General features: G+C 34.6%; 1 protein-coding gene across 15 annotated transcripts in view; it reads right to left on the bottom strand.

The window, feature by feature from the left end:
- CDH10 (cadherin 10) overlaps nucleotides 1-25061 on the bottom strand; it is an 88665-nt gene that overhangs the window by 17170 nt on the left and 46434 nt on the right. For 14 of the 15 annotated variants that reach the window (XM_015854461.3, XM_032442477.2, XM_085537820.1 and 11 more), the window contains 5 exons: nucleotides 16152-16446; nucleotides 9893-10012; nucleotides 9166-9333; nucleotides 3374-3561; nucleotides 824-1077 (listed from right to left, as the gene is read on the bottom strand). In XM_015854461.3, coding sequence (XP_015709947.2) covers nucleotides 824-1077; nucleotides 3374-3561; nucleotides 9166-9333; nucleotides 9893-10012; nucleotides 16152-16446 — 1025 coding nt within the window. Of the gene's footprint in view, nucleotides 1-819; nucleotides 1078-3373; nucleotides 3562-9165; nucleotides 9334-9892; nucleotides 10013-16151; nucleotides 16447-25061 lie in introns of those variants that run through there. The other variant, XM_085537821.1, reaches the window with a different exon arrangement.

The following is a 25061-nucleotide window of genomic DNA, read 5'->3' as shown; positions in this document are numbered from 1 at the left end:
TTCTATACACATAAATCACTGTAGGAGAAAATTAGATTCAACTTCAATTCTTAATGCAGTTTTTCCACATGGGCCTCATTCAACTGCATGTGACAATTTACTTCAAAGTTAGTAAATAATGACGGTGTTTTGTTTAGGTTTTTTTTATTTTTTATTTTTATTCTTTTTTTAAATATAGTTTTTATTCTTTGTTAGGTATTTCAGGCAAGACATATTCATCTCAGACAGATTTGTCTTATCTGTTTAAGACTCACGTATTGTAGCAACAATAAACTAAATAAAACAAAATACAGTTAACTATATACAGCTAGATGTGATCTAGCAAGTAGCATCAAGAAGTATCCACAGAAGATATATCTTGAAGATTAATCTTGTCTAATTCCATAGGGAGTTTGTAAAAACACTAGGATAATTCTATTATATGTAGCAATTGCATTGTATAGCAGGAACCACTGCATATTTTCCAGGTCTAAATGTCAAAAGACATTAAATCCCTCACCCATACACTAGTTTTGCAGGTTTTTTTTTTTTTTTTTTTTTAATATATATATTCTGAAGCATGCAGTCCTAAAGAGCCTACTTAAAATCAGTGTGTAATTTTATGTTTTCTGAGATAGGAAGTATTAAGAAGCACTTATTCTTGGTCTTGTGTGAAAGTGAATGGCTCTTCCCTGAAGTATCTGAGACTTACAGATAGCATCATTTTCAATTCTGTCTAGTTGGCACACTAGTACATATGAGAAAAAGATGTAGTAGTAGGTCTACTATGTCTCTCAATATTTTCTTTACCAAATTTCTTTCTTCACAGAGAATCAGAGGTTACCTTATAGGACTTGAAGCTGAATCAGGATCTCGTGCCATTACCGTTCCTATTATTGTCCCCAACTCAATATCTTCATGAACCTCAAAAAGGTAAGAAGATCTGCTGAAGATAGGAGGCTCATCTACATCCTCTACAGAGATTTTCACAATAGTTGTATCCTTGAAAGGCCCAAGGTAATAGAAGCGTGGATCCACATGGGTATTCTCAGCTTCTACTTTCAAGGTATAAAGCCTTCTTGTCTCATAGTCTAATGGCTGAAAATGAAGATGATGATAAACTAGTAAATTACATATGAAAGAATGTTGACCCAAACACACAGCAGATCTTGTTCTAAGCTAGGATAACCCTAACAATTTGAATTTCCCAAGTAAAAACCACTTTCCCTACTAAGAAATTATCAGTTTGTAAGATTTTTACAGAAGCTCCCCTTAAAATTTCTGAACTACATAATACTTGAATTAACATAGCACAAATTGCAGAAATATTTTTCAGTGCAGATTTACTAGTCATTTGGTGAATTTTACAGTTCTTTCACAAGCATAGCAATGTGGAATAATACAATGTCTGAATTTAAAATTTCTAAAATTCCTGAATTTAAAAGTCCTAAAATACTAACTTAAAATTCTGACATTGCAGAACAAGGTGCATAATACTATTATTATTCAGGAATTACTATACACACCTCAAAATTCTGTATTTTAATTGTCAAACCAATACCTGGCCTTCAAAATCATTGTAGATTTTTGTTGTTTATTCATTGTTTTGTTCCTTGTCACCGAATTTCAAACTTTTTTTTTTTTTTTTTTTTTTTTGAAATAGATTTAAAATTTTTGTCAGCAGTTTCTTTTTAAAATGGAAGCAAAAGGTCTAAGGTTAGGAACAGTTGTGGATACAAGAAGAAAAAAAAAAATCCATCTGTTCCTTCAAATGTTTCCAACTCTCATAGATGGGAAGTATTAGCTAATTAATGACACTTCCTTATTTCCCTATAAATCTCATGAAGATACCAACTAATTTTCCTTCATCAAAAATGGGAGGTAGAAGACTTGTTTAATTCCTCTTTTCTGCCTTTAAAGACAAATTACTGTTCATGTGAGATACTAGAAAGACAGCCTAGAGCAGAATGATGCGGTCCATTGAGAGCAGAAGAAAGAATATATAAGAATATACCTAAGAAATGCATGATAGTGTTGTTACCTAAGCTAAATATGCGACTACTGGTATTGTCTAAAAAGTGCAGCACACTGCTGTTAAGGGATGCTGCCTTCAACCTAGAGTCCAAGAAGCCATGATAGTCTAAATATATAAAATTGTGACACAGCAACAGTTAAGTTAAGCAATAATTTTATCTTTCTCTCACATTAAGATATAGTAACTGATGGACAAGAAAACATCCTGGACATTTCAGGATGTGTCAGGTTGCTAATCTCAAAATGAGAATAATTTATTCATTACAATTTGTGACTTTTTTGGAGCTGATATCTTATAACATGAATTTCACACACTTGAAAAAGTTGTAAGGCTATGTTTTTCAAGACTTTATTGATTAAAATATAATAGAAGTCTGCGTAGAAGACCTCAAGCAAGAGGTCCAAGACATCATAAACTTATATGAAAAGATAAAATATCTGGTCCCTAGCTTGGTATTTTCAAACCTTCGCAGATAATTTTCTGTGAAAGAGCACAAAATATCAGAGGTTACAAAAAGGAATTCACTATCATCTTTGCGGAACATATCTTTAACTTATTTGTCATTATCCCTCTCCTCATCTCTTGATATTGTTGTATAGTAGTGTTTTGTTTGTTATGCAATGCTTACAGTGTTAGTTTCTGTTAGAAATACTGCACAGATTCTTTAGAAATGCTTGAAATCCCAAAAAAAAAAAAGGACTGGAGCACTTCAGAAGGAAAAACAGTTGAGGGCCATGGTTGAGGTTGAGAATGGCATTTCTATTTCTGAGATCTTACACCCATGAAAGTGCTTAGAGACAAAAGACAGAACTAAAGCTAGCTCTGAAACAAGTACACCAGCATTATGCACTACTTGTGTGTACCAGCTAACTTGCTGAAAACAGTAATAAAACATTATAGCTTGTGATAGTTTCAACAAATATAGCTGCTTCTTGGCATATGTTGGTCTCTGAAATTGATGCTGAATGGATGACAATTCCAAAGAAGGAAAGACTATAATATTTAGTAGTTAGTTAATTGCATATTTCTTGCTGAAGAGAATAGCTTGCATGAATACTAGAGAAATCTATTTGAAACCACAGAAATAATTAGTACTAGCATTGTGAATGGCCAATTTTTTTGCATATATAACTGGCAATATTGCTTTAAACCTGTATTTCTGTGTCTCAGTGATATTGCTTCGATGTATTATTTCTAGTTCATCTTGAAGGGAAATAATACCATTCATTCAACAGTAGGGAAATATTTGCATATGTTAAGCAGTTACAATCACCATCACATGATCTAAGCACTTTTTTAGAAAGAGCTGTGCCATAACGTTGTCACCAAAGCCATGTAGTGAAACTTTTTAATAGGCACCTTCCGCACAGTAATGATGCCTTCCTGTGTGTCCCTCTGTGTCACAATGTCAAACATATCTGTCCCATCTCCATCTACAATTCTGTACTCTACTTCTGCATTTTTTCCAATATCTGCATCTGTAGCTTTGACGCTGCCAATAGCTGTCCCAACTGGAGAAGACTCAGGAATGCGGAGATGGATGGTACCTGTCAAAGAGACAAAGAGCCACTCAGGAGTCCCATAAACCGTTACACATGCATTAAGTAACATCATCTGCAGATTTTGGTTTCTTTTATTCTAGACACTTCCCTTTGTAATGCATTTGAGGCAAAGAATTATGTGGGGGAGAACTTCAGGTATAAGAGTGAAAACTGTAGAAAACTAAAATCAGAGGAAAAAAATCCTAGAAAAAAAGAGTTGAAAAGGCCTTCTATTTTTACTTTCCAGAAAATGATTGTTTTCTTTTTTTTTGTTTGTGTAATTGCTGAAACTACATGGAAAAACTGCTCTATGATCCCTTGATTGTTCTATGATCCCTTCAGACCTTACTCTTCTTAAAAATTATTTTCCTCCCCACTCCTCCTCTAGTAGCATTTAATGTGAATCTTTGATGCATTTTACATCTATATTATCATAGAAGCAATAGAAAGACCAGAACTTCCCTGACTTTTCCAGCCAAGAATAGGAAGCAAACTGAAATTCTGGCTTTCCAAACTAGATTGTCAGGTAAAGCATTAGATAAGTAGGGGGAAAAGTTATGAAAATCCACAAGTAGGTGGACCTGGGAAACAGCATGCATATACCTAATTAAGTAAATTGATAAAGGAAATTAGTAATTTTGTGTGATCAGAAAGAACTATGGCGGGTGGCAGTGGCAACACAATTCCAACATATCCTCAGGAAAACAGAGGCAACTACAGAGTGACAAAGGTACTGTTTCCCTTTTCAAGGAGACTGGCTGAAAAAAAAAAAAAGCACTCTTTGTCTACTCAAAAGTTTAAGAATTTCTCTTATACTGTGGAATTGCTTTTTATTTCCCTTTGTAGCTTGCCAACATGAAAAAAAGAAAAATCTATAAAAGCCTTCAAACACATTCATATATACTTTAGTAAATCTTGAATAGAGAAGTCTAAAATTGAATTTCTTACAATTGTTTCATTAGCTTTTGATATGAAACTGGTATACAGCACCAGAATTAATACTTTATGACCCTAAACACTCCATATTCTATTTATATGAAATTCATTTCTATGCAGCTGCTTTTTGGTGTTTCAGTTGAGTGATTTATCTTGCATTTGCTCTGATGTATTCATTACCTTTCTCTGAAACCTAAATCTGTGTACTCTGCTACATTAGTGTTTAATCTCTGTGTAATCTGTTAATGTTTATTTTTTGTTTTTTTGTTTTGTTTTGTTTTTTTTTTTTAAAAAAAAAAAAAAAGGGAGCAGAGGCTATTTTTTAGTATTTCACAGAATCATAGGGCTTGGAAAGGACTCCCAGCGCTCAGTAAGCCAAACCCCCTGCCAAAGCTGGTTCCTTATGCCAGGTTGCACAGGTAGGCATCCAGGTGGGTCTTGAATATCTCCGGAGAAGGAGACTCCACAGCCCCCCGGGCAGTCTATTCCAGTGCTCTGTCACCCTCTCTGTAAAGTTCTTGTGCACATTTGTGTGGAACTTCCTTTGCTCCAGTTCCCAGCTGTTTCCCCTTGTCCTGTCCCTACACACTGCTGAAAAGACTCTGGCCTCACCACTTTGCTTCCCACACCTTGGGTATTTACTCTCAGTCGTCTTAATGCTAAACAGACCCAGTTCACTAAGCCTTTCTTCATAGGGGAGATGCTCCAGGCCCTTCACCATCTTTGTGGCCCTCTGCTGGACTCTTTCCAAGAGATTCCTGTCTTTTTTTGTACTGGGGAGCCCAGGACTGGACACAATACTCCAGATGATGTCTTATCCAGGGTGTAAGTAGGGAGGATCACCTCCCTTGACCTGCTGGGCATGCTATTTTAATGTATCCCAGAACGCCATTGGCCTTTTTAGTGATGAGGGCACACTGCTGGTTCGTGGCCAACCTGTCATCTACCGGGACACCCATGTGAGACTACAGTGAAAGACTGCTCTTTTTACAAATATTTGATATGTCATAATTAGCCCTATTGCATGTCAACTATTTTTATTTATTTATTTATTTATTTATTTATTTATTTTTCCTTGTGTGTGTATGCTTAAAACTACATTCCCAATCAGTGCATTGTGGACACTTTATTGACTTCCACTGTTATACCCAACTTTATAGATAATTTAATAAGTTGTAGGTACATATAACACAATGGAGACAGATGCTGAAAATAACCAGAAATCTACCATGTGAAATAAATTATTCACCATAGTATAAAATACTACATTTTTCTTATTTTTGTCACTGATGACTAGAAGCCATTTAGGACATGAGGGAGATAGTGTAGGTTTAGCCATCGTATCAGAACGTAACTACACAAACTCAATTAGTTGTGCAAAGTTCTACTGTAAATCCCTTTTGTTTCATTGCTCTTCTTCTCCTAGTGAGAGGCATATATTGTTTGCATTTATTCCAGGGAGTGTTGTTCTCACAGACATGATAGTGTAAGCAAAAAGCTGCTCTATGTACCAAAGAGAGTGGAAGCAAGGTGAAAGCCTGTCTGCATACTTGTGGCAGTGTGCACAATATTCCTGCTTCTAGAAAAGAGTTGAAAGTATAACAACTGAAACAATGATCCAGTAATTGTCTTTAATCACCTTTCTGTTCAGAATCTTGACTTACATGTTTATGCAGGCAGAGCAGGAAGGGCACAGGGTGCCACTTTTTTCTGATCTGGGAACACTAGAGTGCAGTACGCAAACAGGATGACCACATGTCACAATGGACAGGCTGAGACAGAAACCCAGACTGAGAGGCCTTTCCCTGCTGATGTGTGACTCAGACAGAGCACTTGAAGAGCAAAATTTATGCTCAGACCTTCAGCTGTGGGAAACGCCAGACTCTAGCATGAAGAAAGAGCAGGGTGTCATGGATGTAAGTGTGCCCAGCTTGATGAACTTTTTGAGCATGCATCCAAAGTGTAAGAGCTGATTTAGTTGCCAAGTCACTCTCTGTTGTATTTGGAAAAGTTGAGGTCGCCAGGTAAGACCCCCAGCAACTGAAAAGGACAAAGGAAGACCTGGGGAACTAGAGACTGGTAAGCCTCATCTCTGTGTTTAGGAATATCATAGATTGAATCCTCCTGGAAGAGATATTATAGAACATGCAAGATTCACCACAGGCAGATCACACCTAACCAATCTCATAGTCTTCTATGATGGTGCAATAGCATCACTGGACAACAGAAACGCAACTGATGTAGACTATTTGGTTTTATGCAAGGCCTTAGGCATAGAGATGGGTTTTAAGGGTTGATTGTTCAGTAGATACAGAATTGTTTGCATGACTGTAGTGAGAGGATTGTTGTCAGTAGTTCCACATCACAAGTCAGGGCCCTGGGCGACAGTGATTTCTAACATCTCTACCAACAACATAGCAAAGATAGAGTGTCTCCTCATCAAGTTTGCTGATAAGACCAAAGTTGCATGGCGCAATTGACACAATAGAAAGAAGGAATGCCAGCCAAAGTGACCTGGACAGAATTGAAAATGGAACCCATGTGAAACTAATGAAGTTCAACAAGGCCAGGTGACATGAATTTACACGTGAATAATGGTAATCCCAGATATGCATGCAGACTGGGAGAAGAACTCATTGAGAACAGTCCTACAGGGGATTGTGAGTCCTGGTGGATGAACCAGCAGTGCATGCTCACAGCCCAGAACGCCAAGAGTTTTCTGGCCTGCATCAAAAGAAGGTTGGCCAGCAAGGTAGGGGGAGGTGACTGATCCCCTCAAATGTCCTTGTATGACCCTGTCTGGAGTACTGTGTCCAAACCGAGGTCCTTCTGCACAGGAAGTTTGTGTGCTGTTAGAGTAGAGGGTCCAGAGGAAGGATTCTGTGTTAAATGTCAGCATGTGATCACAGAACAGTTTTCTAGAAAGTCACTGATATAGACACAGTTTTAAGGGGATTTTTAAGAGTGGAAAAATACTCTGAAGAGGCCCCAGCCTCTACATTAGAGCTAAGAGGAATCAATTTTATTTTTTTTTCTCTCAAAAATACTCTTAGATAATTTTAAACTTCTCCCACATGGAAACTCATTAATTCATCATCTATGCTACTGAGTCCTGTGAAAACATATGGAATTTTTAAATAATTGTATTCTTACAAGATTTACCAATCATCTTATGAACCTAAGATCAAAAGATAGTGGTAGGATGGAACTGAACAGTCATCAGTTCTCAGAGTCTCAGTGATTTCTATTTAGAGATTAAAAATAAAGATCATTAAAAACAAAAACAAACAAAAAACAACAACAACAACAACAAAAAAAAACAAGTAACCATTGACCTCTAACTTTGTTATAACCAGTGAAATTACATTAACCTTTATGAATATTTTAAATTTTATTTCTAGTAAAACATATTTGCAGTTAGTGTGACTACTGGCAGAGAGAAAACCAAAGTAAAACAAAAGCCCACCAAGAACTAAAGTTAGTTTAAACAAAACATCTCATCTGATTCACACAGAGCATAGAAAAACGCATATATTCCTGGGATGCTACACCAGATCATCATCCAAGTCCAATGAATATGGTGTTGGACTACCTCATAAGTCATGTAAACACAGTCTAGAAAGTTGATTCCACAGCTCTACGTACTGATATCACACAATATTTAAGAAACAAAAAAATCAAAAAGGAAAAACAAAACAGAAAGACAAGAAGGAAGGAAGAAGGGAAAAGAGAACAGGGAAGGCTTAACTGCATATTTAATACTTAAAAACATTGTGTAGATACAGGAGGACATAAAAAGACAAATTAACAATAAATTCTGTCTAGAATAAGGTTTGTTCAGCTATGCACAAACTGTAAATGTTCCGTTGCTTGTGATATTCCTATGAGTGTATTTTAAATCCCACGCTGATAAACATCTTAGCAAAATACATATATGCTTTAATTACAATGCTAAATTGAACAAAGGTGTGTACTCCATTTGTGCCATAAAGGACATACAGAATCATTAGAACCAACTTCAGTTGTTTTGAGCTTGGAGGATGATTTCATATTCTAGTCAGAGGTTAAAGTGTCTTGATACTTATACTAACAAAAGTTAAAAATCAGTACAAAATGCATTGGTCAACATAAGTAATAAAAAAAAATAATTTAAATGCCATTTATTTCACTTTCAGATATCTATCAGATTCTGGAGCACTGTAACTAGGGAAGTACAAATCTGCTTGATTTTCTTCACGTAATTCCTTTCCCAGTTTCTCCATGATTAAATATTTAAGCAGATAATACAATTCAAACATTTCTGTATATCTGCAACAACTACATGCTTTATTTTCTGGTAGGGGAATCTCTAGGAATTAAGGTAAGGGGAAAGAAAAACACTGCTCTAATGCTCTTACGAATTCACCTCTCACCCTCTTCCACAGAACTGGAAGGTATCCTAGGCCTGCCATCACTATAGCTGATCATGTAAATGTTTTCCTAATAAACAAGTGCTGTAACATTTAATATTCTGCTTTAATAATAGTGAATAAATCAGCACATAAGCCTTTTTTGTTGTTGTTGTTCATGTGTGCCCTGTAATCTAGATTTACTCTAAATTAAACCAGATGGTGATTGCTTAACTCTTTAGTTTGAAGCTCTTACAGTGCAGGACAACAATTAAATGCAGCTTACTCTGGGGAAATCGAGGTGGATTGTCATTGACATCAGTCAAAGTGATGTTCACAGTAGTGGTCCCTGATAATCCACCCATCTGGCCTCCCATGTCCTTTGCCTGGATAACCACTTGGTACTGCTCCCTGTTCTCTCTGTTCATATTTGGCAAAGCAGTCCGGATGATGCCTTAAATAAGGAACACACAAAAATTGTTAATCACACACACACACCCTTTTTTTTTATAAACATGCAGCAATCTAAAGCTTTTTGTAGTAGTCTGTGAAATGTATTTACAAAATATTCATTTCATGTTTTAAAGTACAAATTTACTTTCATAAGCTTCATAGTCTTCAGTACAATCTGTTAAAAAAAAATCCCCCTTCATTCTACATCGCAGCTCCCTTTCAAGTTTACATTTCAAGCTAAAGACAGTTTGAGATACATTCAAGAAAACATTATTATACTAACTAGAACCATTTTAAAAAATGCCAAGCAACATTTTCTAGTACATGTATCCTTCTTGTTGCCTTTATCACTTAGATCCTCACACTGTTGCAGCTATTTCAATTGTACCACTGTAACATTATTTACACTTTATGGTATTAGCAGTGATAATTGTGAGTTTTTACATTTATAATAAGAAATACGAGTTACAATGAAAATAGCAAAATATATTATTTCATTTCAATTAGCTTTTAAATTTTTCTTAAGGTGATTTTCAAAATGAAAGAACAAGTCTCCTGACCTGTTTCTGGTTCCACAGAGAAATATGGCTGTCCTTGAAGTATGCTGTAAATGATTCTGGCACTGTTACCATATGAAGGGTCATCGGCATCCGTAGCTGTGACTTGCACCACAGAGGTACCTTAAGCATCAAAAGTCAACTTAGTTTCACATAGTACTAAACAGAGATCCAGAACTTTAGTTTCCATTCAAGTAAACCCCAAAGAAATTTTCAGCTGATGCTGAAATACATTTATCATCTTAGTCAACTTCAGACTCACACTTTTCTGTTCCATTTTATATTAATTAGATCTAAATTTCCATAATCCCACAAGTGTAATTAAGATGCAATAAATAAAGGTAAACGTTAGCAGTGTTTGAATTCTTCTCCCTACCTTGCTATCATGCATTGATACTTATGTACTCCTATTAGAGCACATGTTCATTTTTATTGCAATGGATATCTGCTTTTCATTTCCCAGAACAATTTATGTTTTCTTTTGTTTTTGATGTCAGTGTAATATAAAATGCCACAGAAACACATGACAAAAATATTTTTGAATAGGTCATCAAATGTGGGGAAAAAATAGTCATCAGTTTCATAGTTTCGTGCGGGTTGGAAGGGACCTTAGAGATCATCGAGTCCAGCCCCCGGGATTCCAGCCTCTGTGTAGCAGAGCGGCACTTCTACCACTTGCGCCACAGGGGGGATTCGAACTCCGGGCCCCAGTCTTGCAAGGCGGCGTCTTTAACCACTGCGCCACCGGGGCACACAATCCTTCCACCTATCCTTTAGGTGGAAAAAGATAGGTGGAAAAAGTTCCACCTATCCTTTAAGTGGATACATGGGTATTAGCAGAAGAAATATTATCATATGGTCTTTGAAACGACTTAGTTATAGAGATAGAACTGAGTTATACAAGTGCTGCCAGTATTGTGAAATAAATCACCTGTAAACTCAAGCAACATGGAGGAAACCAATTATTTCCTCTCATAGTTAGGGCTACATTACATATTTATTTTGACATGCATAGGTAAGCAAATAGAAATAAAAGCTACAACACCCCTTTGAGAATTCATAAGGTGATGACAAATCAGCTTTTGATAAGTCAATTTTTCAATCATATGAACAATTTTTGCCAGTACCAAGGATATGATTACATGCCTAATGGTTTAATCTGTGATGAATTTTCAACTGTATTACAACAGAAATGCTTATTTCAGCAAGGCCCTAGAAGTACTTGCATCTCATAATAAAGTCAATAACCGGCAAAATCCTAGCTACATTGCTATTGATCATAAAAAAGAATGAATCATTGATTTAACAGAACAGAGTCTCAAACACAAAGTTAAAAATTAAAAAAGCTACACAAGTATAATTGGAAAAAAAAAAAAAAAAAAAAAAAAAAAAAGAAAAAGAAAGAGAAAAAGAAAAAAAAAAAGGAAGCTTTGAGTACTTTCCAAAGTATTAATTTCTGTTTTAGTAAGCATCCAGAATAGGGTAGAAACTGAAAATGAGAACATTTGTTAAATACAATACTGTTGGGAGAGCTGTCATAAAGACTTGGCCAATTTCTGATTCACGAGTATCTCACATAGGCCACACTAAACTGTATCTCTAATCTGTTAACTATATTTCTGTTAAAAAGATACAGAAGCCTTGTGTTTGAATATGGATTATTCGACTGAATTGAAATACACTGTTTAAACCATCGTGGCAGTAAACTGCTGTGCTAATATTGATGCTAGCTCCTAAATAATACTTGCTCCGAAATAGCAAAGTAGTGTTGTGTAAAAGGAAGATAAGAACAAATAATATTTGTTAAATTAAGTTCTGCAAAGAGTTAAAATAATAAAATAATAATAATAGAAAAAGAAAACTAAATACAGACAAATGCTTCCTCAGTGTGACATCACAGCTTCCTGGATATACTCCTCTTTCCTCCACAAACTGGCAAAAACTTTTCATATACAAGCACAAACTAACATAACATTATTCAAGATTTTAAATTATTATACTCTATATTTGTAAACACTCATTATTATGATTGAAAAAAATGTATTAATGAGAAAAGTCTATGTAGCAAACTCATGAAAGGTAGTATTTAGGATCTATTATGTGCAACTGAGTTATTTATTGTTCTAATTTTTGCCTCTCTTTTATATGTTCTAATTAGTAGTAATTATTGATAGGAAATCATTTATATGAGACAAATATAAACTGTTGTTTATTATATAAGATTGGAGAAAAAATTAAGTAATTGATAGCATACAGTGCCTTCAAGATTTGCACCATCCTTCTGTTTTATACATTTTTTATTTATAAATATTTTTACTTTTCAAATAATTTCAAGCTTAGTCACCCTAAATGAAAGCTATATCAGTAACAAGTCTGCAATTTAACCCAGTATATAACTTTTCCTCTTCTCACTCCTTCACTGTGGGGAAAAAAAGTTCTCTTACACTTGTGAAATTGCAAGCTTTTTATCAAAGGTAAATAAATCTGAGAACTGCCTCTTGGTAGGCAAGGGATAGAAGAATGAAAGCAGAAGTAAAAATAAATTTGTATGCTAGTTGATAATTTCAGACATGGAAGAAGAATGATTAAATGGGAGCATTACAGTAGGATTGGGCTAGGAAAATAAGGCTCCGGTAGGAAGCCACTGAGCATCATCACTTTAGAAGTTGAGGTCAGAAGTGAAAGGTCTTTTAGAAACTTCGAGCTACTGCTTTAAACTCAAGACAGTCATTCACTTCAGATTTTTGTGTTGTTTGATAATTGCAGTTAGAATAGGAATAATGATAACTGCAGGTTAGCTTTATCTTCACTTCAAATTGCACGTTTAACACTTCAAGAGATCATTTGAATCAAAAGAAATTAAGAAAACCACCCTCATTAATGTTATATTGTGTGTATCAATTGTCAAACTATTAATTTCTTGTCCTGCATCAGTTCACTGAAGACTATTGATAACTCAATACTAGTAGTTTATTGTTTGCACAAGTCTTAAATTTGGACCAGAAATCCCAAGGCACTGATTTTGATCACTCATGTTGGTGTTTGCAATGTGACTTAGTCCTTGTCAGTTAGTCCGAGTCTTTCTCTCTGCCTTTTATATGAGGATGTACAGGATCCAAAGACTAATCTGAACTCTACAGGAGGACTTAAATGACACGGCAATAATATAACAAAGAATTTGGCACCAGCTACGGTATTACTAAGGCATGAATACAACTGTGAACTATGTAACTTCCTCCTCATATTATTAGAAGTTTCATTACACAGTAAACTAGAATTACATAGAGGTGTGCTAGGCCCAGAAACAAACTGACATTTGTCAGGTTATTGCAATTGTTAGAAGGCAAATGTGAAAATAATTTTAATTATACTGTTTGAATTTCTCTAAGGCCTGATAATACAGTAGTACTTAATACAGTTGGCCCTTTTAAATGGTTTCTTAACAAACATCTCCAGACAGTATACAAGTATTAATGATTTCAGCCTCACCATGTATTTATGATATAGAAGTCTTAGAGAAGAATTACCATAAATAATTAAATGGGATTTAGGGGGTACTATAAACAACAGATATCTATTGTACAGTTGAATTTGTAACTTATTTCCTATATCCAAGTGAGTTATGCACTATTTAAGATCAACTGCCCTCAGTAGTAAATTATCCATTCAAGTAACAAGTTGAATTAGCAGAAACCTTCTGTTCCTTCTAGTAGAAAAGAGGAAATAACCAGATATGTTCTCCCCTGTAATAAAGTATTGGAAAGGGTTGCATATTCAGAGAAGTCTGTGTCAGTGCACTTTGCTTACATGTTGCTTCTGTAACTTGGAAAATAATAAGCTGGAGACAAGGCTGGCAAGGATGCTTGTAGTTCTAAAGTGATCTATTTTAAATTGTTTGTAAAATATTTAAATATCTAATATGACCTCATTTTTCAGAGTCTGTTGTTAACATCATAAAACTGCAAATCATTTAATACAAAAGATTTGGTGAAAGAACTATGGAAAAAGAGTAAAGAAAAAAATCTGTTAATAAAAAAAAAAAAAGCAAGTGTAATGAGATAAATGCAATGGTAGAAGAAAAGGATTAAGCTCCGGAAGTTGTTGGAGCAGCACTAATGAGGGAGTGAACAAAAAGCCTGGGGAGAAACCCAAGCAATAGTAACTCAAAACACTGTCTGAAGACAAAAAGACAGACACAGTTAAGGATGACAAGCTATCTGTGGGAGACCAAACCTGCAGATCACATGCGAACCCAGTGGGAGATTACACTGAAGTGTATATCAATATCTGTAATGTACAAGTGGAAAACAGATGCAACTAGAAATGCAAAGTGCTTCTGAGTAAAAGATTCATAAAATGTTGCTCAACATCATAAATATAGAATGAAATAAGGATAAATAATGATTAGATTACATCTAGGTACAATGAATGAACAGAGAAGCAACATCAAATAAAAGAAACGGTGTACTGTTCTGAAAAGAAGTCTTGGTGATCAAGAAGATATGGAGAGTGTAGAAGGGGCAGAACAGAAAAACAAGATGTCTTCAAGTCTATTGACCTAAATGTGAGATCCTGATGTTAGCACATTTATCCCCGCCTTTACTATGATTAATGAGCAGTAGAAGAAAGATGAACAAGGCAGTCCTAGATTGCAGTTTATCTCTACATTTCTTTTATCTCTAAGTCTTAAACTTCCTTAGTCAACAGTTAACATGAAAAAGGAAGTGGAAGCTCTAAGATTTTATTTTTTGATCCACTTGACATGTGTCTCCAGACTATTCAGCAATGTCCTTTAAATAAGCTTTCCCTAAGGAATTTTTTTTTTTTTAAATTTTTTTTTAAAGTCATGATTCTAGAAATCCAATCAGCAAAACCAGTAAAAATTAGTATTATATTTTGTTTCTATTTTAGAACAATAAATAAGGAAGCCTTTTCAGTTCTCTGACAGATGGAATTCCAGTGCAGACCAACATACAATCACAGAATCAGGATGCTCAAAGTCCGATCCAGCCCAGCCTCAAATATCTGAGATCCACAGCTTCCCTAGACAACTTGTTCTAGTACATTGCCACCCCTAGTAAATATCTAATCCAAATCTACCCTCTTTCTGGTGCAAAGGCATTATTTCTTGTCCTGATAGAGACCCTTTACAGCTTTCTCATACATTTCCTTTAGGAACTCTAGGTGATGTGGACAGTATATGCAGAAATCAAATACATTTGCTTTCCCTGCCTTCCAGTTTTGAATACTGAAATCTTATTGCTGAGTGATGACTTCTTAATGTTGCAATCACAACACACAAGAAGACTGAAATATTTTCTTAAGAATAGAACTGAAGCTACTGTGGACGTTTCCTGGATATTAAGAAATTAACATTTTTATCTACTATAGTATAATGAATAAGTGAATTTTTAAGGAAGTATTTGGAAAACTCAAAATACAGCCTAAAGGTAGCTCTGCACTCCAAAATACTACTGTGTTTAATTCTGTCTACCTGGCATGATACAGGCCAGAACTTCATAGTTGTGGATAAAAAATCTATTCTGTTAGGATTGTGTCATTAATTTTGATAAAACTCAAACATTGTTCTCTTTTCATGTTAATTTTATCCTTAACACTTGACTGTGCTTAGCAAACAGAGATCATTTTTCCACAATTCAGTGTTACTCAGATGTGGAGTCACGATGGAAAAACCCTTGGAAGACTCTAGGCAGAAATACATCAAGAAATGACAAGGGTTTTATTAATGTAAAGTTCTTGTTAAGCAATCTGCCTGAAACTAAATGCAAAGAGGAGAATGAAGAGCAAACAGTCTACCTACAGGAAGTGAGTGGATCAACAGTACATGAGCAAATGTCTTTCACTCTTTCTGTGGCTGAGCAAAGTCAAGACAGATCTCCACACAGTGTGTATCACTGGGCGCTTCCAGTAAAATGAAAGAAAAGTTCATTGAGCATTCAACAAGCTAATTTATTAACCTTATTCTAGTAATTCTTAAAGGTAAAAGTGATTCACCATTATTTACTTTCTGTTCCTGTTTGTATTCTAAACTACTTTATGTTAATGCTTTAAACATTCTAAGTAGAAATCACAACATCTCTTTCTGGATGAAATACAAGTATTTGAATGAGCAAACTGAACTAAAAAGTAAATAGTCCATAAAGAAAAATTCCAGATATGACTGAATTTTCAGAAGATGGAGGAAAATCTGTTGAATAACATAATTAGAGCAGGCATTTCTGTTACAGTATAAAGCACTCACCCACTACTGACATTTCAGGAACACTAGCAGTATAAATTTCTTCTGGAAATGTTGGTTCATTGTCATTGATGTCATGGATTTTGATGACAAACTCAGATTCAGGTTCCACTGGTCTCAGAGTACTTCTGTTAATAGCTTGGGCACGCAGGGTGTAAAAGGCTTTCTCTTCCCTGTCAATTCTCCGGGTAGCATGAATGTCACCTGTTTTTTCATCAATTATAAAAAGAGTACCTGCCCCATCTCCTGACAAAATGTATTTGAGAGATCCGTCTCCCTTGTCCTGATCAGAATGAAGCTGAAGAGAAAAAAAACAAACAAAAATAATTATATTTAGAAGTAATGAAAAATATTTTTAATTACTATAATAAATAAAATTTTGAATCCATCAACCAAGAAAACAGTCATTTTCAGTAACTTCTGACTAGAAGTCATGATGTTACACTGAAGCATTTGTTTCTTAACTTAGCTCCAAGAATCTTTTAATTTGACTGTAATGGCAGATTTCAGTTTTGCAGCAACACCTGTTCTCTGCTAAGAAACCTTTGCACCACAATTCTTAAAGAAGATTTTTATGTTAATACTGACCTTTTCCTTCCTTGAAGAGATCCTATTAAAAATTCACAACCTGCTGTGCTAGTTGTAAATTCACTAAGCAGATAAAGTACATGGCAGGGTACATGACAATTAAGGAAAATAGAACAACTGACTTCATGTCAGACTAATTTTAGCTTTCATATATCATATTATTTATATTTCTCCTAAACCAGGCTATTTATTTGAAGTCATTATCCTTTTAATTCCATCAACAAATGTAAATAGCCTCAAGGAAATTCACAAATTTATTAAGGATTCAGATAACAGGTGTTATGTCAGTACGATGTAATATTTAAGTAATATAATTCATCTATTAATGACCTTCAGTACAAACTTATTTCAGTACATCTGTATTGAAAAAAAACTTATTCTATTGCATTACCTTTTTAAGTACAATATTGTAGTTGACTAATTTGATCTTTGGATAAACTTAGCACAGTTTCTCTCATCACCTTTCTGTATCTGTCATTGATTTCATATCTAACTGAAGGAATCCAGCATTCAGATCTATTGTCACTATGAAATGAATATTTTATTTTTAGATTCAGCAGAAGGGTTACATCAAGCAGAAGTTTTGATTAATTTTAAAGGATATTTTGAATACTTTCAATTTTATGCATGCAGCAGTAAGAAACACATTTTGTAGCATATAAATAAGAAGCTACCTGCTACCTGTGCAGATTAACTATGTTCATAAACTTGTACTTCCATACAGAATGATAAACATGACCAGTTTAAAGAGATTCAAGGAGTTGCAGTTGTTGTAAATATAAATGATAACTATTTAGTTATTTTTGTATTGTAAATCTAAGGACCACTCATTAGTTCTCATGATTACTTCAAATATATGATATATATATATATAAAACTTTCTAATCTACATTATTTTAATGCATATTTTAGTGCAAGAAATTAGAGTGCAAGTGACTGTTTTTATAAGTAAGACTCTAAAAATATCAGAATGTTCCAAGATTTTTTGACAGAACCAGTTCCTTTCTAAACGTAGTTAACTGAACGCACATTATAAACATCAATTGGAATTACATCAAGATCATATATAATCACCTGAATAATTTTTGTTAACTCAAGTTCATATTTCAGGTCTCAAAAAACATCACACAATATAACCATCTGCCTTGAAAAGAAGCCCTGGATTTTTTTCTCTTTTACTGTGATGCCCTTCTACTGTTTTCCGTAGCATCCATTTTAAGTCATTGCTAGGGGTATAATATGCCCTTTGTGCTGAAACCAGCTATAGTGGAGTGGTGGAATAAAATCCAGTGAAACAGCAAACTTCCCTGCTGTGAAAAAATTTCAAACACTGATTGACTGATGGACACCTACAATATGTGGAAGAGAAAGTGCTCATACAGGATCTTGAATTAAAGTATTTATGGAAAAAATTTAGAAAGCTACAGTTGATGTTGAACTACTTTGGTGTTTTATCTAAAGTTTCTTCTACTTTCAGTTTTGAAATAAACTTTTAGAAACACAGTAAATATTCAAAGAATATTAAACACTGTACATGTTAATATATCTAATGCATTTTTAGAAAATAAACTTATTCTTAATTTCTTCATTTCGTTCCACATGAACACTAAACATGTGAGTAGGGAAACAAAGGTAGGATTTACCAACAAAATATATATTTTTAAATTATTATTATTATTTTTCAATCCTTCCATTCTTCTCACGAAATTCAAAGAAATTCAAGACATTCTACTTCCCTTCTGGGAAATTATTTTTTCTTATAAAGTTTAATTCTTCATCCTCTTCTCAGACGGCAAGTTTCAGTTGTGACTTTTCACCTTTTTAGGATACATTCTTATCCCGAACTAGACAGTTCTTTGCTGTTTGCAATCCATTTTGTAGAGTCTTCTAGAGTAACTCAAAAGGCTACTAACTATTTTCTTCTTAAGAGCTTCCTAGGGTACCACTTTATCTTAAAAAGATGTTTTACTACTAGGAGGTCACTGGTGGCCCATAACCAGCAGACAAACTATATTCATGGCAAAGTGATGAAGTATAGTTACAGGGGACGTTATTCCTCAGATATCTGCATGAGAAATAAAAAGTGTCTCCTTGAGTATGAAATATTGAGGCAAAATAATTTTTATAAAGTGAAAATAGATAAATTATAGTTTTCCCATATGCTTCACAAAGTTATGTCTGGTATTATAAATGCTTATAAATTCAAGCTAAATGTACTTGTGATAATAGAAAGAAGCTACAGTGCCTGTTCTCTGAAAATCCAGAAGTCATCTAGCAGCATTGGGCAACATCCTTTCTATCAAATTCTCTACCTATGGTCCAAAAGAACAGTATTAGTCAAAAGTGACTCACAGACTTTCCATGGAAATTGTTTGGAAGAGTTATATTCAGTGAAACACTCCAGGGACTTGTTTAGTAATTTATCAACCCTAAAAAACTGCCTTCTTGTGCCTGGGGATGTTGTCTGGAACCAGGAGTACAGAAACAGTGTACTGAAGAGAACTAAATCAGAGGACAGAAAAAAATCTCTCCACAATACACAAAGCTTTTGAATAAACATCCAATTAAGGACATAAAGATAATTTAACATACTTATCTGATAAGTATTCAAGGTAACATCAAAAGTGATGATTTTTTCCCCCCCCCCCCTCACTTCTCCTGTTGTTATGTGTACATAAAAAATTCTTACTAAACCAATTTGGAAGAGAAAAATGTTATTTTTGTGCCACAAAAAATAATCTATTCTCCCCTTCTATATCAAAAATGTATACTTTTTGAAAATAACTTATTTCTGGAAAATGGTTGAACTTTGAGACTTTCACATATAAGAAATAGTTGTCCTTTTGAACAGTACATTCATAAGACCAACCTGGATAGTTCAGCTTACATTTCTTAAAACTTGTTAAGCATCTCACTTTGACAAAACAAGAACATAATAGTTCGCAGATATTGGAGACCAACTACAAGTTCAGAATGACAGTTCAGAAGATCTTGGAAGATCAGGATGCAAAACACCACAGAGACTGCATTATGAGCAAAGTTTCCAGAGATAATTAATAAGTAAAAATGCATACTTCACATAAGCAAGGAAAGAATACATTTCACCTTATTTGTTTTTGGTTCTTCAGTTCTATCAATCTAAGTATTTTTAGATGACTCAAGGTGGCCACAGGTAGCCCTGTATACTTTGCAGCCTTGAACATCAAATCTTTACATGGGTCTGAAAATCACAAGTAGGGCTTCAATCAGGACAGAATAGCATTGCCAGTCTACTATAGCACTAAGAAGAACAAAGCAAAACACCTTTGTTTCATGGCTTTTAGTATAAAATGTTTCCTATAGATTTTGGAAAATGGACATCTGTGATTCACATCGGCCAAGCTGAGAAATGGAAAGACATCTGTTTCATTTAGCAATTTTATTGCACAAAATGATCAGCTGTGAAGCTGTAGCTTTATTTTCACGTATGTTGCTGACATTCTGAAGACTGTTGTTTCAGTGTATTTCTCACTGTTTCTCCACAGAAAAACTTCCTATTTCAGCTGACAGAGGTACATATATTTTATCTGCTAATTTAAGTTTACACAGCCTTGTTTTGTCATGAAGTGACTGCAAATACTATATCATAGAATCAGGTTGGAAAAGACCTCAAAGATCATGAAGTCCAACTACTGCCTAACCATAGTACCCTAACTCTAACAACCCTCTGCTAAATCATATCTCCAAGCACCACATCCAAACAGCTCTTAAACACATCCAGGAACGGTGACTCAACCACTTCCCTGGGGAGCCTATTCCAGTACTTAACTTCTTTTTGTAAAGAAGTGTTTCCTAACCTCCAACCTAAGCTTAACTTGGCGCAACTTGAAGACTTTTCCCCTCATTCTGTCACTGGTGAGAAGAGACCTGTCCCACTCTCACTGTAAGCACCTTTGAGACACTAGAAGAGAGTCTCCCTTCAGCCTCCTTTTCCCCAGACTAAACAACCCCAGCTCCCTCAGCCTTTCCTCATAGGGCTGATTTTCCAAGCCCTCCACAAGCCTTGTTGCCCTTCTCTGAACCTGCTCCAGTACCTCCATGTCCTTTTTGTACTGTGGTAACCAAAACTGAGCACAGTACTCAAAGCCTCACCAATGCCGAGTACAGGGGCAGGACAACTTCCCTTGTGCTGCTCACCACACCACTCCTAATACAAGCCAGGATGCCATTGGCCTTCTTGGCCACCTGGGCACACTGCTGGCTCATATTCAGCTGACTGTCCATAAGCACACCAAGGTTCCTTTCCATCAGGTAGCTTTTCCAGCCACACCGCCCCAAGCTTGTATGGTTGCCAGGGGTTGTTGTGACTAAAATGCAAGACCTGACACTTGACCCTATTGAAACTCAAGCTGTTAAGCTTGGCCCATTAATCCAGCCTATCCAGGTCCCTCTGTAGTGCCCTTCTTCCCTCTGGCAGATTAACACTCCCTCCCCAACTTCATGTCATCTGCAATCTTAGTCAATCCCCTCATCAAGATCATCAACGAAGAAGTCAAACAGAAGCAGCCCCAGCACTGAGTTCAACCCAGTTCTGCATATTTGGTCATCTATTTAAAGATTTAGAAAAGGCTTTTCAATTGAGAAGCATTAAAAAAATAAAATAAAACAAAACAAAACAAAACAAAATAAAATAAAATAAAATAATAAAATAAAATGCTGTTAAATAGATTATAAATGGGGCGGGGGAAATTAAGAGAGTTCTTTGAATGCTTTAGTTGTGCTATAACATGATGGAAAATACAATGATAATAACAAGGTGGCAAAGTCTTCAGTGACAGCAAGTTAGGACAAGGCTAAACCCAGCAGTTAAAAATGCATACATGAAGGAAAAGAGCAGCTTACTATTGGAAGATCTTAAGCAAGCAGAGATCTCCAGTAAGAAACACTTTCCTCCACTGTCAACCCTTAAATGTGTTCTGGGAAGGGGTGGATCCTGGCTCTACCAATTCTGGTCACTCAGGCCCATTGCTTGCACCTGAGCTTCCGTGGGTTGGCCCTGCCTTCCGAACAGGTGATCAATCACAGGTTCAGGCTGTGACTTAGCATTTCAACTACAACTTTAAAAAGAAATTGAGGTATCAATCCAAGACTGAGTGAAAAATAAATTTAAAAAGATTAACCGTTTTTTAGCCTCAATTTCAATAAAAATAGATAATTTAGATACAAATCCTTGTTCATTAAGGTGTGAACAGTCATAAATACAATTGGATAATGTAAAGATGCTAAAATCAAAATTAGCTTGATATCTTTTCATATTTGTAAATGATCCATCAGAAGACATGAGATAAACAATGCAATAATCGTCCTGGAAATTATAGTGTGGGAATTCTATGTTAATTGTCTTCCAGTGACTCAAATCAAACTTGCCAATTACAAGAGTGATTTTTTTTTTTTTTTTTTTGATTGTTAGCCAAGTCTGAAATCTCCAAATTGAATATAAAGTTTGTGAGCTTTTTTTTCCTAACAGCATGTGATAACTTTATTTTCATTTCGAAAATCAGGAGCTGCTACTGTGAAAATAAAAGGCAGATCAAGACAGTTAGAAACATTTTTCCATATAGAATTCTTATGGAATATATAATGATTTATGACACCAGATAAAAACTAAAATCTTTAGTGCATGTTTGTATTTAAATTCAGAAATCTCTAGATATTTTCAGTGATTGGTATTTAGGTAACTAGAGACTGGAATATGATTGTTATTCACAAACAATAGATTAATCTTCATATTGAGTTTGGTAGTTGTTAATGCAGTTCAGGTCATTTTTCTACATGGTTTTAATATACCATAATGTATAGGAAACTTTCTAATGCAGTTTACACTTTTTTTGCAGCCTTTGTGAAATGACAAGACTACTCTATTATCACCTTGCTAAAATACTGTTATTTTTCTGCTTCAGAAAAATGTCTTTTTTCTTTTTTTTTTTTTAATTTTATATAATCTAGAATATGTTTTTCTTACTTTAGTCTGCAAAATATTTGCCAACGTTTCCATTTAATCCTTGTATTGCAATAGCAGTGGGACCTCAGTATGCTCCAGAATCAATCAAACTTTCAGATTTTATTCAAGCAAGTTTTGGATTTCCCTTCATTATGAACCAATTTCAGGGCCACATTGCTACCTATTAACTCTTTTCTAAGGAATCATATTAGCCATATGATGCCAAAATACACCTTTGGAATCATTCATAATTTTGCTCTAAGTTTTCTACAGCACAAATTATAATATTACTAGGTACTTCATAGAATAATAATAATAGTCTCACTAAAAATATTCTGACAGTGGGCAAATTTGATCTGCAGAGAATAATTGGCATAGAAGTCCCATATCAGGGATATTTATTTTAAGCTCCATGAACTGAGCTATTAAACGATGCAGTTGTTTAATGTTAGCTGAAATTATTAATAAAGACCTTCAGACTTACCCTCAATCTTACATCCTTTGCATAGTCTCTTAGTTGCCAGATTTAACTATATTAGCTTTAAACCAGCTTTACTCACCAAACAGATTAATTTATTTCAATTTATTCTGAACGTAACATTTAAAGCAACTCTTTTCAATCAAGCAAGATTTTATACTAAGTTTTAATGAGATATGTCACACATTTAATTTTCTCACTCTGTCATGTTGCCAGTTTTCAAGTCCTGTATATGTTATTTAACAGAGAAGTGAAAAGGAAAATGGCAAAGTAAAAATAATAACTATATATATATAATATATATATATGAGTACAAGAAACAAAAAAGCAAGAGCAAAGTAAAATACAAGCATAGCAAGTAGTACAAGATGAGGAAAGAAATTATTTTGCTTCCTGAGAATCAGCAAAAAGCAGAAATGAAATACAACGATGTGCAGTGCATTTTTACATTATATGAGTTTACAATAATTTGTGTTATAATCCAAAGGAGATAAAAATCATTATTGTTATTTCTATAAAGAACGCTTACAACTGTTCCTTGCTAATCAAGACTTTTTATTGTTTCTATTAATGTTTTAAGGCGCTAAGATATGAATTAATTTTTTTAATATTTTGTACACATCCCTGGTGAAGTAATGTTTATCAAAGGATCAGAATGTGATTTTTCTCAGTCTTCTACAAACGTCATAAGCATGAGGTATCATCTGCAAGATTACACAGACTGGAGATACACCAAATATATTACTTCATCCCTATATTTGCATCTTTTGAACATTATTATGGCTTATTCTAAATGGAGAAAGCAGAGTCTGGAGAAGGTAGATGGTCTTGTTGCTGACATCTAATAAGCAGCTGAAAAAGGCAGTTTCCTTTTTTACAATGTATTGCAAGAGCAATCATCAAACTCCTTTCTTAAGCCAAGGTTCTTAAGCTAATGTTCAGAGAGCTAGAACAAGAAAGTTTTTACTTCATTGGACTGTTTCTGGTTCTACTCCAGAAAATACAGAAGCTGCTATGAATGTGAGACTAATTGAATTTCATACATGGAAGGCTTTTTCCATAAGCCAATATGCATGTTTTCTTCTATTATTAATATAATAAACACAGTCCCTATGTAAAATGCAGACAGAAAGTAGAGAATTGTATCTGGGACTGCAATGCTCTTACTTTCTGATATCTTGACCTAACACCTCTGGTAGATGACTGCACATTGGTAGGAAAAACAGGATTCTTGCAGAAAAAGAACCAACAAGAACAACGAAAACATCAAACATACCAAGTAAAGCCTATGCCTCTTGTTTCAGGTTACCATTCATTAAAGAAGTGGGCTAAATTAAGAATCCTACTTCAGCTCCTACTCAGATTGATTTGCACAAGCCTATTTTGATTAGTGATCTCTAGACAAACCTGTTGTCTCAGGATGAAAATACATCCAATCAGATTTTCCTCATACATTTCTATTGTAGACATACGTTTTTTTGTTTGTTTTTTTTTTACATTTTGTATTGTTTGTTTGGCCAATTCTGGACTGAAATGATAATCTCTATTAAATGTGGTACAAAGAACTAGAATGAACTCTGTATTCCACCCAGGGATAACCAAGTCTGTGCTAGATGTGCTAGCACGTATGTTTTATTTACTGAATTTGGAAGAGCTTTTTTTTAAATATATATATATATATTTTATTTGTGACTTGTGCATTTAAAAGTCTTGTCTTTTACCTGTTTTGATTTGTTATTAAGGAGAAATCATCTCTAATCCTATTGTTCTCTGTTAGTTACTTGCTTTTATATCTCAGAGCATAATTAGCACGCATATATCTTAATGGACAATTTGCACTATACATAAAAAAAAACAACACTGCTTG

This window comes from Coturnix japonica, chromosome 2, assembly GCF_054131305.1.
Source record: "Coturnix japonica strain WE chromosome 2, WE-NBRP24, whole genome shotgun sequence".
Classification (NCBI taxonomy): domain Eukaryota; kingdom Metazoa; phylum Chordata; class Aves; order Galliformes; family Phasianidae; genus Coturnix; species Coturnix japonica.
This window is presented reverse-complemented; position numbering and strand designations above follow the sequence as displayed.